Below are 19,306 nucleotides of genomic sequence, written 5' to 3' on the forward strand. Positions count from 1 at the left end.
CCCTTATGTATCTGTAACTTTTTGGTGTGTGGCAGTTGCAACAATATATGGGTGTTTTTTTAGCTGGTTAATTAATGTTTTGGTGCATGTCATTGGTCTCTAATGTTCCAATATTTTATTCAGGGGAGTCAATGTTGTTTAAAAAACATCATGATTTGTCCTTTATTTATTCAATGTTTCAATCAAATTCAACTATCGAATCATGGAATCTTGCAAACCATGGTACAATCTAGTTAAATAAGCCATATTTGTAAACACACATATTCAAGCCGTGTTATAAAGATGTTGAGGCAGACGTGGCTTGACTACAGCAAGCAATGGCTTAGCCTTCCATAAATTTTGCAGGTTCTCGTTTAGATCGACATGTGTTTCATTGGGTGGCAACTCCCAAGTAAACCCTTGTACGAGCCTAGCCATCAACATTACAGTAATGGTTGAACCTAACAACACACCGGGGCACCCACGTCTGCCAGTACCAAATGACAATATGTGAAGGTTGTGGTCATTTAACACAACTTCATTATCACCTTTTATGTGACGATCCGGATTGAACTTGAGTGGGTCGTTCCAGAACTCAGGGTCCCTTCCTAGCCCGCGCCGGCTAAGTAATACATGACTACCTTTAGGTATAAAGTACCCTGAAACAATAGTGTCGACGGTTGACACATGAGGAAGATTAAAAGGTGATACAGGGTGCAATCTGAAAGCCTCCCTTAGACATGCTTTTACATAATTAAGATGAACCAAATCGGATTCTTGCACCAGTCTGTCTTTTCCAACCACAAAATCAAGCTCCTGGACAACCTTATCAAATATCTTAGGTTCCTTTATCATTTCAGCAATTGCCCATTCGATGCAGTTTGACGTATTATCAAAACTTGCTAGCATTAGATCCTGTGATATACCAAAATCTATAAGTATATATATTCAGGAAATATTGAATTATTTTATGATTAAATATAGGAAAATGCTAAATGAAGCCTTTAGGGCTTCACTTAACATGCATAAAAATGTTGTACATTTCCATATCAAAAGCCCACCCCTGATTTTTATGGTAACTGTACAACTAATTAATCCAATGAATTGTGCTCATCTTACAATCATCTGGGCTTTTATCTGATCTGAAGTTAGTTGAGGGATTCGAAGATTAATGTAAACATCTAGCAAGTCGTTTTCTTCCGTCCGAGCACCATATTTCCATTCTTGAATTCTTTCATCAATCAAAGCATCTTGATACTTTCTTGCAACACCAAGAGCATTCCTAAGTATTCTCTCATGCCCGTCGAAATCAGTTCTCCAACGTAACCATGGGAAGTAATCCGTAACACAGAATGAAAAAACGTAAAAAGGAATGACTACTAATGAATCAGAATACGCAATATCTTCGTCCCCGGGGCCACCATCCGCATCCCCCTTGCCAAAATACCTACTCCCAAACACCATAGGTTTTGTGACATTACTTGTGTATTGTCTTGCAATGCTCCTCACATCCATCACCCCTTTAGTAATGGCAACATTGGTCTCACACTGTTTGTAAATGTACCTAAGGTATTATCATTCAAAAGTTATGAGAAACGAAAGTATAGACAAATTAAACAAAAAAACTATAAAATATGGAAAATGATAATGTATCACACAATTTGATAGATACAAGCTAGAAGAATTTGATATGTAGGCCTCATCTAGCCGACAAGCTAAAAACCTTTAGAATCAACACAATTAAAAAAGTAATCAAGAGTTCTTTACAATAATAAATAAAAAAACCCAAAGTAGAAAAGTACGTGGTCCTCCTTATGTGTACATTTTAAGTAAAAAATGATACATATCAAATATTAAATGGAGTCAAGATACCGAACAAGATTGAAGGTGGACAAAAGGATAAAGAAATAGTGAAATCATAACTGAATTGATTATATGCATGTTTAGACTTATGGATTTTAGATTTATACTATATATATATATATATATATCATTATTGGGTTTAGCATCTTTTAAATTTATCATTATTGGGATAATCATCTTTTAAATTGTTTCCAAACTATATTAGCATTTAGATTAAAGTCAAAGATTAATTATGAATTTATGATTAAAAAATTATTTTTGAATAATGATGTTTGATTTTCATCTAAAGGTTAAAATCACCAACTTTACTATACCTTATGAGATAATCTGCTTCATCGTCTCGCTTGTTTTTGAGCCACTTGAATCTACTGGGGGAAAGAATCTCGGTAGCTAGGATTTTCCTCATCTGCTTCCAGTAATCGCTCATTGGAACAAGAGCGGTGTCTAAGTAACCCTCACTAGTGAGATTACTAGACATGGTATCGGGCCTTGATGCAAATATCTCATCTTTATCTTTCATGAACTCACAAGCAATCTTTGCGCCACTCACGGCTATAACATGGACATTGCCAACACGAATGCAAATGATCTTGGTGTTCATTTCGTCCATCATCCTATGTATCCATCGGAATGTAGGCCTGTTCCGAACCATGGTGATTAAGCTCCCTATGTAGGGCAAGGGTTTGGGACCTGGAGGAAGAGGTGGCCGGTGTTTGACACGTTTGTGTTTTGTGATCAACAAGGTGAAAGTTGAAAGGAGGAAGAGAATTAGAAAGATCATGCTTGTGTTTTATGGAAAGAGTTTATGACAAGTTATACTTCAGCTCATGTTTATATAGATATAGGGAAGTGATGATAGCATGCTACGATGAACAACCAATATTAAAATAAATTCACTATTATGTCATATTTTTTTTAAACAGATGCTCGTACATTACTAGAAATAACACTCAATACCACTTCATACGGTTTTTTTTCCCCTCAATATCTCAACCATGTATGGGAAGGTTGAGATACATCTACCAAGGTATAAAAAATGCTTTCAGATTCTATCTACGGTAACAAAAAAGGACTTACGGTCTTTGCATGGATTAGTATATGGAACCCTTAAACCTTTGTCTCTAAAGACAAATGTAGTGTTAACTTCTTGATCTAACTAAACTACTCTATTTACATTACTTTTTCTAACAACAAATTATTCTACTACTTCTAAATTACACGAATGCGTAGAATAGAACCTAAGGCTCTCGAAGAACACCCCAATAAACCACCTCTATAAATGTAAGAATTGAGACTCGAACATTGGTGAAATACCCCAAAGTCAAAGACTTGACCAATAGGCCACCAAGATAGCAATTCCATTTTACATATCAATTCATTTTATATACAAATATATTTTCTTAAAAAAAGTTCACCTTCTACTATACAAAAAGTTACAAGGAGAATGAAAACTGCATTTGCAGATATGGGAAAGTTAATTAAAAGAGAGTGAATGAACTTTGATCTTGTAAAGTTTTGGAAAATATGCAAGGTTTAGAATTGGGAAAATATAACATTTTACTTATTTTATTTTTTAGTTAGACCAACAAGGATTTAGTCTAGTGGTAAGGCAAACACTTTGTAACCTTAAGGTGTCAGGTTCGATCCCCGCTGGGCACAAAAAAATAATTTCTTTAAGGTACTCGTTACTAATGAAGCCTAGACCCATATGTGAAGTTTAAATACGCAGGTTCGATCCTTCGGGGTGCCCAGATCATGTGGGAATTAAGATGAAGGTATTTTACCGGCATCATATGGCTCATACGGGTGAGTCGATGGGTATCTAATTGTGGTACCAGGGCTAGGGTTTCCTATATTTTAATTAATTTTATTTACTAACAAGTTAAACTAAAATAAATAAAAAGGGTCAGAAAGGAAAAAAATTCATTAAGGAGAATATTCAGTTTAAGTCATTTTTGGTCACTTTAATTCATATAATCGAATGAAAGATACAACCACATACAATAATAATAAAAGGTCTCATAGATAGATATAATATCAACAATAAAAACTAGGGAAATTTCAAAGTATTTGACTACTACTTTCCAAAGGATTAGCGTAAAGAAAAAAGAATTACATGAGCCTTATTTATACATACACATCTAATGAACAATACAATACATGTTTTCTAACTATTTACCGCCTCTACTTATAAGCTCTTTGTTTCTTTTATATTTAGAACTACTTTATTATTATTAAGAGTTTTAATATGATAAAAGATTAAATAAATGGTTCAATATATATTTATATTGTTTAGTTACACTTAGATAAAATGTATTATAGACATCATGTTAAATTATATAGTTAACACTAGCTATAAATATGATAAAGCTGGAACGATTTTGATCACGTGTATAAACATGATAAGTTAAATAAAGATGTTAAAGGTAAAATGTTGTGTAGCCGTATCATATGGACCAGGGTTCCCAGACTTTTTGGTTATAGTGTATATCATTTTCGAAAGGTATTTTTTTATTTAGTTGATGACTTTTATAAGATAAATGGAAATCGAAGGGTATTTGTTTATTCACTCAATCACTCAATGTCCTATATGACATCTTCATGTATTATTCTCTAATTCACTCAATCTTTCTATTTTTTTAAAAACTTTTTTTCATATATGTCAATTGTCAACTAATGTTTAGGTCCGTCTAATAAACGGATAGTCTCAAAATATATTTATTAAAGTTAAAAAATTAAAATTCAAGTATATTAAATCCCTATGATTAATATCACAACTTAATCAATACAAAAACTAAAGAAGAAAACATATGAAAATTAATCCATATAAATATTGATTCCAGATTACCCCTTTTTTCCAACTTTAGTTAAATAAAAAATTTTTACGTTATATCTAAGCTTATTACAAACACAAACAACAGTTTTAGATTAAACGATTTAGAGTAAAACTCAACAAAAAAGAGAAACATAAAGTGTATAGTATATAATTTGAAAATATATGATTTGAAAAGTGCATACCAATTCATCAACAAAGACCATGTCGAACGTTTTGATTTTTTCTTCGGGTTGTTCCACTATGAAAAAGTCCATACATGCACAACACAGAGTCGTAGATGATGATTAATATGTGTTGACTTAAGATCCTGAAGATGAACTAATGTTGTTTTATGTTTGGTTGTTGAAGAAGAAGCCATAATGACCTATAATGGACAACAAACTAATGTGGTTTTATAGTAAGGTCTTTAACCTTGGGAGGATCCACCTGGATTCGAGTCCCCCTTCGCACATGTGTAAGGGTGGATTGATAGGGTTTTTCGAGAGTCCTGGTTTCCAGACATACGTGTAATTTAGAAGTATGAGTGTTCAAATAATAATAATAATAATAACAATAATAATGATAATAATAATAATTTAAGTTCATAATATATTGAATTCCATAAAAGTGATGATCTTTAAAAGTTAAAAACATGTTACTTGGTATAGGAAGAGGTCGAACCTTTTGGTAGTCGACTATTATTTTTGGTTTGGTTGTAGGTTCTTTTTGGTTGAGAATATATGTAAGTAATTTTTTGGAGACTTTTAAAGATAACAATATTTTTAATTAATAATAAGGTCGGTCTATCTAGATTTAATTATTAAAAAAAAAATTTAAAAATAGATTTGATGCGTAACATTCGTTAAATTTGACCTTTGTTGACCCGTGAATTATATGTGCTTTTGACTAATTCATATTAATTAAGTGTTATATGATTGAGTCATTCGTAATATAATCATGTTCAAGGTGTTTATATGATTTGATGATCGTTGTAATTAAGTTATGTTCGAGGGCTAGTCGAGGTTAGTTGGTCGATTTAATTGATTGTTTAATGTAATGTTCAAGGTTAGTTAAGGTGGAATTAAGCTAGGAAGAGTATGGATTACCCATGGGTTGACCCAAACCCATATCCAAGACCCATCTAACCCAACCCAACCCTATCCACCACCCAAACTCTTACATTTCTTATCCTTTCATTCATTTTCTTCTTTCCCTCTCTCACTTATTGCAAGGGTTTTTCACTTCTCACTCTCTCTCTAAATTTAATACATCAAATTAGATGTTCCAAGCAAGATTTTGTTAGGGTTTTTCATCTTCATCATTATTTGAACATCATATCAAAAAGTTGGTCATCAAAGTGAAAGTATTAGCTCGAATCGGGTCAAGAATCGGGTGATCAATTTCGGGTTATTCACCTCAAGTGGAAGATTTTTGGTAAGTAAGCTCACTTTTATTCATCATCTTATGATTTTAAACTTATTTCAAGTCAAACCTATCAAGTCTAGGCCAAAAATCGGAATTAATGAGCAACTAGGTCAAAATTAGGGTTTATGGAATTGAAACGGGTCAAATTCAATCTTAATCTTGATAAGAGCTTTTGAAAATGAAAATGTGTTGTGGGTCATGATTATAAACGTCAAAATGTGTCGTTGGTACTCCATGTGAGTCTTGGAAACCTTCAAACCAAATTTTAGGTCAACCTAGGGTTTTTGAAGCCAAAAATGGGTCATAATTGCCTTTGAACATGAAAAAGGTATTACGAGTTGACTTTGGAAATCTGGAATCATTTATTCATGTCCATGTATGTATATTCATGTCATAAAAAGTGTTGGGAACCTGCCCGTGTCGATTTTGAGTTCAAATTAGGGTTTCATTGCAATATGGGTCATTTTGAAGTGTTGAGCTGCTGCTGGTCGACTTTTTCTGCAGGTGGCGTCTGCTACGCCATCTATGGCGTAGGTTACGCTGGTCTGTGTCGTAGGTTACGCCGGTCTCCAATCACCTTTTTGACCTTACGCCCAAAACTTTGTCTACACCATTTCTTAAAGGTCTAGACACTGAAACCCTTTGTTGCAGACCACCGTAACATACGGTGGTTCTTGCCGTTGGTTACGCCGGCCAGTCTTCATCCATCGTCTCCTACGCTGGGCCTCAGCGCCCCTTACGCTCAGCCAGACCAACTCCACCGTAGCTTAGAATGGTTGGTACCATAAGTTACAGTGCCTTATTTTCTTGTTTTTTTCCAGTTTTCGTTTCGTGTTCGAGTTCCTTTTCCTTGGACCTCCTTTTGTCATGGTCGGGTGTCATGGGTAGCTTAAAGCCAAGAGCCATTTAATTTTTTCTAAAAGAATAAAAATAATTGAAATAAATGTACACACACACACACATATATATAATATATTTAATGATATGTTAAACGAATGTGATCCAAATCAAGGTTTCAAGGTTGTATGTTCGTATCATGGTTATGTGATAGTTATAATTTTAATCAAGGTTAAATGATTGTCATCCCGACACTTGTTTCTTGTAGTCGAAACCTACGAACTCACCAACTTTATGTTGACGCATTTTAGTACATTTTTCAGGTAATCAAGTTAATCAAAGACGTGATGGATGATTGCATGCTTGCTTTAGGATTGGAAATGGACTTATTATTGATCTGTGATTCATTGCTCCCGTCTATGGGTTATGCTTAGGATCCTTAGCCATCATTTGAAATATATTTTGTAAACTATTGATGGTGTTGTGCTCTTGTACATTTATTTGATTCGCTACTTGTATTTTGAATTGAATTGTGAATGGAAATGCCCAATCCTTATTGCATTTAGTATTGTCACTACATAAATTCCATGTCGTGTTGAGCTTTCTTCTAATACTCCATAATTCGGCCTTGTTGGAGCGTTACATGATGAAAGATGACTAATAAAAATTTAAATAGTGAGCAAAATAAATTGATGAGCAAAAGAAGAAGCCATGATCAACGTACAATTGACAACAAAATAAATTAAAAGTATTGAAAAATAACAATAACATAACAATTCAGTATCAAATAATGAACAAACATAAGCAAAATACCAAAAATTAATTTAAAGTGATATAAAGAACAAATGTCTCTTTTGTTGAGAAGTGTTGAGTCTAGGATTCGTTAACCAGACTTGATCGCTGACGTATGTCGTCACTTTTATCAGCGGGTGGTTTACTTCTCAATCGTTTGTCAAGGCGGGAAGTTTTCAAATCACAAGAAGACAAGAAGTTACATGATGGTTCATCCAATTGTATTTTTCCTTGTAAGGAAAAGATGCAGATGGACCAAATGCAAGGATTTTCTCTTTCATACCCGATTTGGTAAATAAGACAAAGGCTACTGGATGCAAGTACTTTGAGCCAATGAAATGTCGACAACCACCATTCAATCACTATCAAAACAAGACTGTGTTGCCCTAATTCTCCCCTATAATCACTATCAAAACAAGACTGTGTTGCCCTAATTCTCCCCTATAAAAGGCAACATAGCCACAATACAACACTTTGTGTTTGTCGCCATAAAGTGTATGTCAATCAGTTATCTTGTAAAATTGCTTAAGTTTTTCTAGTGTGTCTAAAAACTTAACAATTGTAATTCCATGTATTTTCTTTTAAGAAAAGTTGTAATATCGGTCATGTATTCACTATTTAATCAATGATACATATGATTAGACTTGCATAGACTAGTGTACTTGAATATTACTTTTGTTCTTGTTTATTTACTTATTCTCATTTACTTATTGCCTAGTTAATTAATTACAAGTTGTGCAAATCGTGGACTGTCAAGAAGTTATATGACGATGATTTTTTTTAAAAAGATCGAAATGAGAGGAATGATGAAAAATGATTAATAAAAATTTATTTAGGTTGTATATATAATTTCTTGTGGGAGTTTAAGGATAATATATTTCTTTAAAACATAAAAAAAATTACTTTGATTAGAAAAAGATTTATAATAGATTTTAAATATACAATTATCTATTTAAGAACCAAAAAAAATCTAAAAAAAAAAAGAGTGTTGGATTAACTAAGAGAGAGAATTAGATCTAAGAATGAAAATTAGGGGCGCCAAATGTAACCCCAATATACTCTTTTAGTTATGATATAGATAACATATTTAGATTTAGAAAACTGTAAAGATTTTTCCATATTGGAATTCAGTTTTACATAAATTAAGCTTCATTTAACTTTTAATAAATTGTAAAAATTTACATAAGAAAATAAAACTACGGATAGAGTTGACTTTTAATTATTTTAAAATGAAAGATAATAGTTTTTCTCAAAGGTACAAATCAAATATCACAACGTAGAGTTTAAACTGTTAGCTTTTGAAGCAACTATTATTTTATTAATACAATTAAGATATAATGTGACAACTCTATCTCAAAGTAATATTAATATCTAAAAATAAAAAATAATAATAAAAAAGTAATATTAAAATCTACTCCCTTCGTTCCATTTTAAGTGTCTTATTTTGACTTTCAAAGTCTTTTTTGTTTAACGTTGACCGTGAATATATTTGTATGTGTTTTATAATAGTTGATGAAATTTATATCATTGAAAAGTAGATTAAAAGCTCGATCTATTCATATATTATATATCAAGTATTATATAACACAACCAATTGTACTGAAAGTGAAACTAAGACATTTAAAATGAGATGGAGCGAGTGTATCTTATATTGTATTGAAGATCTTAACATTGACGAAGCTTTGTGATGATTAAGGTGGTCATTATAAACCCAAAAATTTATATTTTTAAATACTATCTTTTTGAATTTATTTATCTATACTACTTATTAAAGAAAATACCCTCATGTTGAAAGTTACATGGGGAGAAATGTCTAAAATGCCCTTCTATGTAATATTTTAATCTACCACCCTTAAAATATATAATATATTCACTTAGCACTTAGATATTTTCAGTTACACTACCCCTTAACATTAATGATTACGTTACACTATCAATCTTTTATCTTTTAAAATATCTCCATTAACCCTTTAAATTAATAATCTACACCAATCGACGTCTCATCTGTCACCAACCGTCGCATCTGCCACCACATCGTTGCCGCTACGATCACCGCCGCATTGCGCGGGTAACGTGCTAGTCTAGTATAAAGATAATATCTCAAGTCTCAACTCAGACTCAAGTAATTTAATTTTATTGTTTAATTTTATATTTATTATTATTGTTATTATAAAAAGTATTGGACGATTTCAAAATGAGACCAGTTGATCTAAACATAGAAAAATATTTGTGTAAGCTTATCGTGCGTGTATAAAACAATTAATAATGGTAGATGGCTACCTTGTGGTCAATATTCCTTGACAAAGGAAAATATTAGTAATAATTGGTTGATGGCTATCTCTAATATTCAAATATGTAACAATAATGATTGCTTATAGTCAATATTCGTAGAGAAGACAAAAGGAAAAATTATTTGAATAATTATATTTGACCATGTCTCATTTTAGATATTTACCAAAAAAGGAAAGTTACTCATTTAATCATAACTCATAAGCTCCTTATCATCTAATAATAGTACTCAATCGAAACATAATAACTAAGTATTCTTTGATGGGTTATACATGCATGTTGTATTAGTTTTTCACTTCTCTTGTGATCATACATTCATACATCAACCTTCATTAGTTTGCAAACTAACGTTCCTCTTACTATTCTACTACATTCTACTAGTACAGTTTAGCATGGATCTACTCATTCCATTATGTGTATAATCATTTGGTACTATCAATTTAATGCATGAGACACAACACAACGATTTCAAAACATATAAATGATCATAGAGCAAAAAGCAATCAAATGATGCAACTTTAGTAAAACCAAACAATTAAATAATGCAACTACAGTAAAGCCAAAAATGTTAGAGATGAAATCGACAGTCCACAAATTTGCTTGACTAATATTGTTAAACTAATTCACAAATAATTCTGACCAGAATGTAAGAAGAGTATAGGACAAGAGTAAAGAACACGAACACAATTAATTTATCTAAGTCTAAGCATATATATCATTAATTAAACAGTGAATACATTATCAATATTACAACTTAACTTACAAACATGTAAATAAAAAATACAATTGTTAAGATTTGAGACACTACAAACTTAACAAGGGATTACAACAAATGTAAATTTGATAGACTAACTATATGTGACTAACACTTGGTGGACAAACACACCAATCTGTGAGACAATGTGTTGCCTTATAGAAGAGAAGATCAGGAGATAAGGCAACACTATTGGTCTTGATGTTGATGTGATGGTCACCAATCTGTGAGACAATGTGTTGTCTTATAGAGGGGAAGAGATAAGACAACACTATTGGTCTTAATGTTGATGTGATGGTCGTTGTCGAAATCCAATTGGTCTAGAAGTACTTGCAACCAACATTCTTTGTCTTCTTTATCAAATCAGGTTTGAAAATGAACACACTCTTTTTATTCTAATTGTACTTTGCCATACAAGGTATATTAGAGTTGGAACCACCATCATGTGACTCTTGTCTTCTACGTACTCCTCTAGAGTCCAGACAGTTGATTAGGCGATAAATGATGTCAATCATCTGTGTCGCATATATGTTTGCACAATGTAGCTAACGTGAAGGGTCTACGTGGCCCACGTGGCAATGACATGGGCTCCCCCATATGGCTTCAGCACCCAAACGTGGCCTGATCGACGTTTGGGTGATAAAACAAATTAGTAATAATGGTTTGGACTCTCGATTCAAAACTATATTTTACGTCTTAAGGCTATTATGTACGTAGCTGATAGGTGAAACCTTATGCTAATACGATGTGAATATATATATATATATATATATATTATATACCAACATACGAAATGCGCGTGATGTTGCAGGCGCTTCCTTAAACCCCCCATCCCACACACACACTAGTTGAAGGAGTTCTTTCTTGCAACTGGCCGGGTTGATATGATCTTGGAGGATCATGGGGAGAAGTCGTTAAGATTTCGTATTTAAGCGAAGCTCTGGTGTACGTCTTCCAATTCAATTCTTTTCATGTTCAATTGGTGAGTCATTCTAATAAAGGTTACAAATGAATATCCAAAAGAATCAAAAGGTTTTCTCGAATTGCATAGCATCGTTATTATCTAAACCAATCCAATCATTGTTAATTACTCTACTATTTTCAAATGAATGATTAAACTATACTTTAGTGATCACAAGTGCTAGCATTAGTTGATACTTGATAGGTAATTTGACAAGTCGGTCACGAAAACCCCCAATTTAGATTAAAACTAATACTAGTATCATTAAGATTATTAACATAAAGTACTCCTTGTGTTCGATTTTGGACTTACTAGTAACTATATCATACTCGATAGGGTCAATTGCCTTGTGTTCGATTTTGGACTTACTAGTAACTATATCATACTAGTAACTATATCATACTCGATAGGGGCTTACTTCAGACCATAAAGAAATTTCACTAACTTACAAACCTTATGTTCATTATCAGGCATGACAAATCCTTCAGGTTGTTTCATGTAAACCTCTTCATCCAATTCACCATTTAGAAAGGCCGTCTTAACATTCATTTGGTGAATTACAAGATTATGTGTATCAGCAAGTGCTAGCAATAATCTAATGGTGGCAATCTTAGCAACAGGGGCATAGGTGTCAAAGTAATCGATGCCTGCCTTTTATCTAAAGCCTTGGATCACTAATCTAGCTTTATACTTGTCTATGCTTCCATCCACCTTCATCTTCCTTTTGAAGATCCATTTACTACCTAAAGGCTTACACCCAGGTGGTAAATCAGCCAATTTCCAAGTGTTATTGTGCATGATAGAGTCAATCTCATCTTGGATTGCCTCTTTCCAAAATGCAGCATCCCTTGAAGCCATAGCTTCACTGTAGGTCTTAGGATCATCATCAACATTAAAGCAATAGTGATATTGAAAATCAATTCCATCCCTAGATCCTTCCACCAAATACAATTGGAAATCATCCCCATAAGACTTGGGTTTTCGCGCTCTTTCACTCCTCCTAGGCTCAGGAGGTGATTCAGTCACTTGTTCGTTTCCACCAGTGCCACTAGAGCTTGCCACTGTGTCTCCAGGTCTAGGTAAAGATGTGAACCTATCCTCATTCCCAAAATCAACATCCCTTGACTCAACAATAGAGTGCACGGATACATAGTCATTAGGTTCTATGACATAGAACCTATAATAAACAGAATTTTCAGGATAACCAATGAAGATACAATCTATACCTCTTTGACCAATGTTATGAATTTTAGGGTCAGTTAGTCGTACCACTGCTCTACAGCCCCAAACTCTAAGATAACTTAGATTTGGTATCTTTTTATGCCAAAGTTCATAAGGGGTTACCTTGTTGTTCTTGTTAGGAACTCTATTCAATAAATGACAGGCTGTCAACATAGCCTCACCCCAAAAACCTTCACTAAGGCCATAATAGCATAACATGGAATTAACCATTTCTTTTAATGTCCTATTCTTCCTTTCGGATATACCATTTTGCTGTGGAGTGTAAGGAGCTATGGTCTGATGTACAATTCCAGTGGACTGAAAATACACTGGATCATAGTACTCGCCTCCCCTATCAGTGCGAAGGGTTTTAATCTTCACACCATGATAAAGTTCTACCTCCTCTTTGTAAATTTTAAATTTATCAAGAGCGTCATCTTTTGAGTGACACAAATAAACATAGCAATATCTAGTAGCATCATCAATAAAAGTAACCACATACTTTTTATTACCAAGTGATGGAGTAGAATGGAAATCACACAAGTCACTATGCACGAGTTCTAATACCTTTGTATCTCTAGTGACGTTTTTATGCAAGTTTTACACCTTTCATTATTAACATCAAAAGAAGGTATTAGACTCATCTTTGACATGTCTACTAATCTCTTGTAATGTACATGTCCTAGTCTGGCATGCCATAATTCTGATTTCCTAAAATTATTGCTAGAAACGGTAGAAGTCATGCAAATAGAATTATCAAAAGAAGAAACATCCAAATTTAATTTAAACATTCCATTCAAATATCCAAATCCAATAAAGGTTCCATGTTTCGACAAGATATACTTGTCACTTTCTATGACCTGCTTGTATCCACAATTATTCAATACAATACCAGATACTAAGTTCTTACGAATTCCAGGTACATATAAAACATTACTTAAGAGTAAAGAGTTTCCAGAAGTAAATATTAATAGAACAGATCATATTCCTTTAACAGGTTCAGTTGCAACATTGTCCATCTTCAATAAAGATCCATCTTCAATTGGTTTAAAGTCCTTGAACCATCGAAGATCCTTGCAAACATGACAAGTTGCTCCTGAATCTGTCCACCACGAAATATCATCATCCTGCACATAAAATGCTTCAGATATTACAGATATATAATAAATCTGAATAGAATGATCACATGGCACCAAAAACGAACCTGCTTGTTTTTCTAGATCCTTGGATCCACTTGAACCAGCCTCGTTTTTGCCTTTTCCTTTACCCTTACCAGACCTGCATTCACGCTTCAAGTGTCCAGGTTTCCCACACTTCCAGCAGGCCAATTTTGGTTTCTTATCGGACCCTTTATTGTTATTTCCATGAGATTTTCGTTTCCTTTTACCAGCCTTGGAGGTTTCACCCTCCTCTATCATGTTCACAGAAGAACCAGTCATGGCTTTAGTACCACCAACAGATGCCTTTTCCATATCACGTATGGATTGTTCAATTTGGAAACAACTTCCAAGTTAAACCATATTCATATCCTCTTTCTTATGTTTCAGATTATTCTTAAAATCTTTCCAAGAGGGGGGCAGTTTATCAATCACTCTACAAACAGAAATAGATTCATCCATTTTCATATCGTATTGTGCCAACTGTCCTAGCATCCTTTGCAATTCATGATATTGTTCCATGACAGGCCTAGTATCTACCATCTTATAATTAATGAAATTACTAACGATAAATTTCTTAATAGACACATCTTCTACCATGTATTTGGCTTCAAGGGAATCCCATAATTCTTTTGCAGACTCTATGTTTTGATAGACATCAAACAAGGAATCAGACATACCGTTAAGAATATGACCGCGACAGATATAGTCAGAATTTTCCCACTTTGAACGAGCGCTAGTTTGTTCCAGGTTCTCAACGGCCTCAGGGCATGGGGTACTCATAACATATACCACTTTCAAATTCGTTAGATAGAAGTGCATTTTTTTCTAGCCATCGACGAAACTCCTGCCCAGTAAACTGCTTCTACTTTTCAAAGGGTTTCATCATATCCTTCCCAGAATCGTTGTTCGTCATCTTCAGTAAATTGATTCAATATTTATTGGGGAAATTCGTGAATAACGAACAGATAACCGGATATAAACAAACTCTGAAAGGCATGTAATCACTTTCAGATTGAATCAATTTGGCGGTTCACCCAAACTATTCAATCGGATACAATTCAGAAAATTAAGAATTTTCCGTGTGTTGATATTTTAGAGAAGAACCAGGAAAAAAGAAAGAAGAGAATGATCAGAATTGATTACGGGATGTATTTATCCAAATATTAACTGTCTAAACGACGGTTATTGGGGTTTCACAAATTGCCAATTTTGGTCCCTTAAATTCGAAAATTAAAATTTCAGAGGGATTTTTACCATAGCGATTTAATGGAAATAAAATTCCAAAAATTAAAATTTCGGAGGGATTTTCACGATTTACGGCCCTTTTACCATTTCGGAGGGATTTTGGTCCCAGCCAGGGGCTCTGCCCCTTGGACCCCGCTCCTAGGGGCGCTGCCCCCGGACCCCCGTACCTTAGGGGCGAAGCCCCTAAGGTCATAATAAAATCAAATAGGCGTGCACTCCGCACCACCAATTCTATATGATGTATTATTATGACGTTATTGATCAAACAAGTTAACCCAATTACACTAAAATATCCAACAACATGGTTGAGGTGGGAGCGTGAATGAAAGTACCAATTAACGGAGCCTCTTTTAGCAAACAAACACTCCAAAGAATACGAGGGGGATATATAAGAGATTTAGGGAAATTTTCTCTTATATTTCCAAATGCAGATTACAAAATATAAACGTGCAGAAGATTGAGGCGTATTATAGACTACTTTTAATTATAGGTCAAATGCAAGCTACTTACTATGCAACTGACAGAATGACTTGGACTCTTATTGTAAATGCGAGAATTCAATGCAACAAGAATGCGTGATCTATTCTATAAAATCTTGCTTGTTTCTTAAATTCTCTCTTGGGCTTCTTTGTATCAAAAGGTGTTGGGTTTGATTTGCTGCATCACGACCTATGGTACACAATCTAGTAAGCCATATTTGTAAACACACAAATTTAAATTGTGGTATAAAGATGTTGAGGTAGACGTGGCCGGACAACAACCAACAATGGTTTAGCCTTCCATAAATTATGCAGATTCTCGTTTAGATCAACATGTGGTTCATTTGATGGCAATTCCCAAGTGAACCCTTGTATGAGCCTAGCCATCAACATTACAGTAATGGTTGAACCCAAAAACACACCAGGGCACCCACGCCTACCAGTACCAAATGACAATATGTGAAGGTTGTGGTCATTTAACACAACTTCATTATCACCTTTTATGTGACGATCCGGATTGAACTTGAGTGGGTCATCCCAAAACTCAGGGTCCCGTCCTAGCCCACGTCGGCTCAGTAACAAATGACTACCTTTTGGTATGAAGTACCCTGCAACAATGGTGTCGACGGTTGATACATGAGGAAGGTTGAAAGGTGATACAGGATGGAGTCTAAAAGCCTCCCTTAGACAGGCTTTGACATAATTAAGATGAACCAAATCGCATTCTTGTACCAGTCTTTCTTTTCCGACCACTAAATCAAGCTCCTTGAGTGCCTTATCGAATATCTTAGGTTCCTTTATCATTTCAGCAATTGCCCATTCGATGCAGTTTGACGTATTATCAAAACTTGCTAGCATCAGATCCTGTCATATACCAAAACTTGTAAGTAAATATTTAAGATGGGAAATGCTAATTGCTAATTACCACAGTTGTCGTTAGCGTATATAAAGAAATTGTACATTCCATATCGAAAACTCATCCACTGAATTTTATGATAAAAGTATCACTCTTTTATGAACGTTAGTGGCGACCCTCCTCTACCCATTTAGGAAATATTGAACTATTTTAAGATTAACATTAAAACTAAATAAATTGTGTACATCTTACGAGCATTTGGGCTTTTATCTGATCCGAAGTTAGTCTAGGATTTCGAAGGTTAATGTAAACATCTAGCAAATCATTTTCTTCCGTCCGAACACCATCTTTCCATTGTTGAATTCTTTCATCAATCAAAGGATCTTGGTACTTTCTTGCAATACCAAGAGCATTTCTGATGATTTTTTCATGCCCATCGAAATCAGTTCTCCAACGTAACCATGGGAAGTAATCCGTCACACAGAATGAAAAAACGTAAAGAGGAATGACTACTAATGAATCAGAATGCGCAATATCCTCGTCCCCAGGACCACCATCCGCATTCCCCTTGCCAAAATACCTACTCCCGAACACCATATGTCTTGTGACATTACCTGTGTAGTGTCTTGCAATGCTCCTCACATCCATCACCCCCTTGGTAACGACAACATTGGTCTCACATTGGTTGTAAATGTACCTATAGATATAGAATATTTTAAATTAGATACACAGCAAGAAGTGGTACCTAAGGTATCATCTTTCCAAAACTATGAGATACCAAAGTAGTAACAAACAAAACACAAAAGGCTTTAAAATATTGTTACTTGATAATATTATTACTATAATTAAGAAAAAAACAATCAAAGGAAAGAATTTGACATGTAGGTCTCCATCTAGCCGGCAAGCTAAAAAGTTATAAAAGTAAAACTTGCTCTTTTATTGTAGAATAAAAAATCCCATAGTATATATAATGGTGGTCATCATCTTATTTGTAATCCTAGTTGTTATGCATAAATTAAACTTCAAGAAAAATAGGGATACCTGTACAATGCGACGGTGGTGTGGTAGTGGCAGTAGAGAGTAGTATAGGTAATTGATGTGAGGGGGTGGTGTATGTATTTTGGGAGTTAAGAGATAAATGATGTAAATAAGTAAGAGTGGCATATTGATCATTTAGCAAATCTAAAAAAATGTGACTTTTCAACATGGTTTTTATAATTCTTTTACAGTAGTATAGATATAGATAGAAGTATCCATGATACATATAATTAAAATTTATTAAGATTAAATATTGAAGGTGGAGATAAAAAGAAACATAATGAAACCATAAGTTTACGCATTTGAGACTTATGTATCATTAATCCTTTCTACAATTGCAATATACCAAGAAATGACTTATGGAGTGCAATATGTAGTTAGTTTCTACTTTCTAATGCTATGAGACCCTAATCAATTGGGACAATAGATAGATATTGGTCGACAAAATCAATATAGATATCTTATCAGATCATTTGCTTCATCGTCTCGCTTGTTTTTTAGCCACTTATATCTACTCTCCGAAAGAATCTTGGTAGCTAGGATTCTTCTCATCTGCTTCCAGTAATCGCTCATTGGAACAAGAGCGGTGTCCAAGTAACCCTTGCTAGTGAGATAACTTGACATGGTATCGGGCCTTGAGGCAAATATCTCATCTTTATCTTTCATGAACTCCCGAGCAATCTTTGCGTCACTCACGGCTATAATATGGACATTTCCAACACGAATGCAAATGATCTTGGTGTTCATTTCGTCCATCATCCTATGTATCCATCTGAACGTAGGCCTGTTACGAAGCATGGTGATTATGCTCCCTATGTAAGGCAAGGGTTTAGGACCCGGAGGAAGAGGTGCCCGGTTTTTGATACATGCGTATCTTGTGATCAGGAAGGTGAATATTATTGGAAGGAGCAGGAAGAGAATGAGAAAGATCATGCTTATAATAGACTTACCGACAAATTATACTTCAGCTTAGCTCTCTTGTATTTATAGACGTTCCCTTGAATTATTATATATAATAATCAAACCACTTCGACCATTTTTCATTAATTTATTACTGTTGTTGGAACTTGTTAAAGCGGAAAAGGTCATGAAAGTTAAAATTCATCTGATTTAGTTCATTTTTTTCCAGCATAAAGTGATGCTTGTTGCATACCTATTCAAAGTAAAGATCCAAAAGATTCTGAATTAAATTATAAATTATGTTATATCGCATGCAATCCACATATCACTCCATCTAGCGTTGTCAATCTTGACCCAACCCGAAAAAATCAAGTTAATGTTGTGAAATCTCGACCCGTTAACCCAACAACCCGTTAACCCAGTAACCTGATTTTTTTCAGGTTGCGTTTGGGTTGACCCATCAACCTAAAGATAATTTAAATTTATATAAATTTTTTAATAGCTAGGTCCACCCACCAACCCATTTGACCCATCAATCAGCCAACACATGACTAATTTGACCTGAAATCTACCTCCCAACCCACAACTCATATGACCTGCTTAACCTAAAATCAACTGGCCAACCCGCCACCCACAAACCCATTTGACCCGCAACCCGATACTTGACCCGTCAACCCAATTGTTTTCAGGTT

At 34.2% G+C, this 19,306-nt stretch overlaps 2 protein-coding genes across 2 annotated transcripts; both read right to left on the reverse strand.

Moving 5' to 3' along the window:
• Window positions 1–264: 264 nt before the first annotated feature.
• LOC122587629 (tryptophan N-monooxygenase CYP79A68-like) lies at window positions 265–2,623 on the reverse strand. The gene is made up of 3 exons (XM_043759802.1): window positions 2,157–2,623; window positions 1,099–1,543; window positions 265–894 (listed from the first exon to the last, which is right to left on the reverse strand). Exons 1-3 carry the CDS (start codon window positions 2,621–2,623, stop codon window positions 265–267), a joined length of 1,542 nt encoding a protein of 513 aa, XP_043615737.1.
• Window positions 2,624–16,054: 13,431 nt separating this feature from the next.
• On the reverse strand, window positions 16,055–18,647 carry LOC122587630 (tryptophan N-monooxygenase CYP79A68-like). Its single transcript, XM_043759803.1, has 3 exons — window positions 18,178–18,647; window positions 16,929–17,376; window positions 16,055–16,684 (listed from the first exon to the last, which is right to left on the reverse strand). The coding sequence occupies exons 1-3, from the start codon at window positions 18,645–18,647 to the stop codon at window positions 16,055–16,057; spliced, it is 1,548 nt and encodes a 515-aa protein (XP_043615738.1).
• Between the last annotated feature and the right edge of the window lie 659 nt (window positions 18,648–19,306).

This window comes from Erigeron canadensis, chromosome 2 (assembly GCF_010389155.1).
Source record: "Erigeron canadensis isolate Cc75 chromosome 2, C_canadensis_v1, whole genome shotgun sequence".
Lineage (NCBI taxonomy): Eukaryota > Viridiplantae > Streptophyta > Magnoliopsida > Asterales > Asteraceae > Erigeron > Erigeron canadensis.

What these genes read in the sequence shown, in the direction of transcription:
- LOC122587629 (XM_043759802.1), bottom strand. Translation starts at nt 2,623, where the DNA reads ATGATCTTTCTAATTCTCTTCCTCCTTTCAACTTTCACCTTGTTGATC. An exon ending in GAAGCAGATTATCTCATAAG is followed by an intron (nt 1,544 to 2,156) that starts GTATAGTAAAGT and finishes ATAATACCTTAG; the next exon opens with GTACATTTACAAACAGTGTG. An exon ending in AGATAAAAGCCCAGATGATT is followed by an intron (nt 895 to 1,098) that starts GTAAGATGAGCA and finishes GGTATATCACAG; the next exon opens with GATCTAATGCTAGCAAGTTT.
- LOC122587630 (XM_043759803.1), bottom strand. Translation starts at nt 18,647, where the DNA reads ATGATCTTTCTCATTCTCTTCCTGCTCCTTCCAATAATATTCACCTTC. An exon ending in GATGAAGCAAATGATCTGAT is followed by an intron (nt 17,377 to 18,177) that starts AAGATATCTATA and finishes ATTCTATATCTA; the next exon opens with TAGGTACATTTACAACCAAT. An exon ending in AGATAAAAGCCCAAATGCTC is followed by an intron (nt 16,685 to 16,928) that starts GTAAGATGTACA and finishes GGTATATGACAG; the next exon opens with GATCTGATGCTAGCAAGTTT.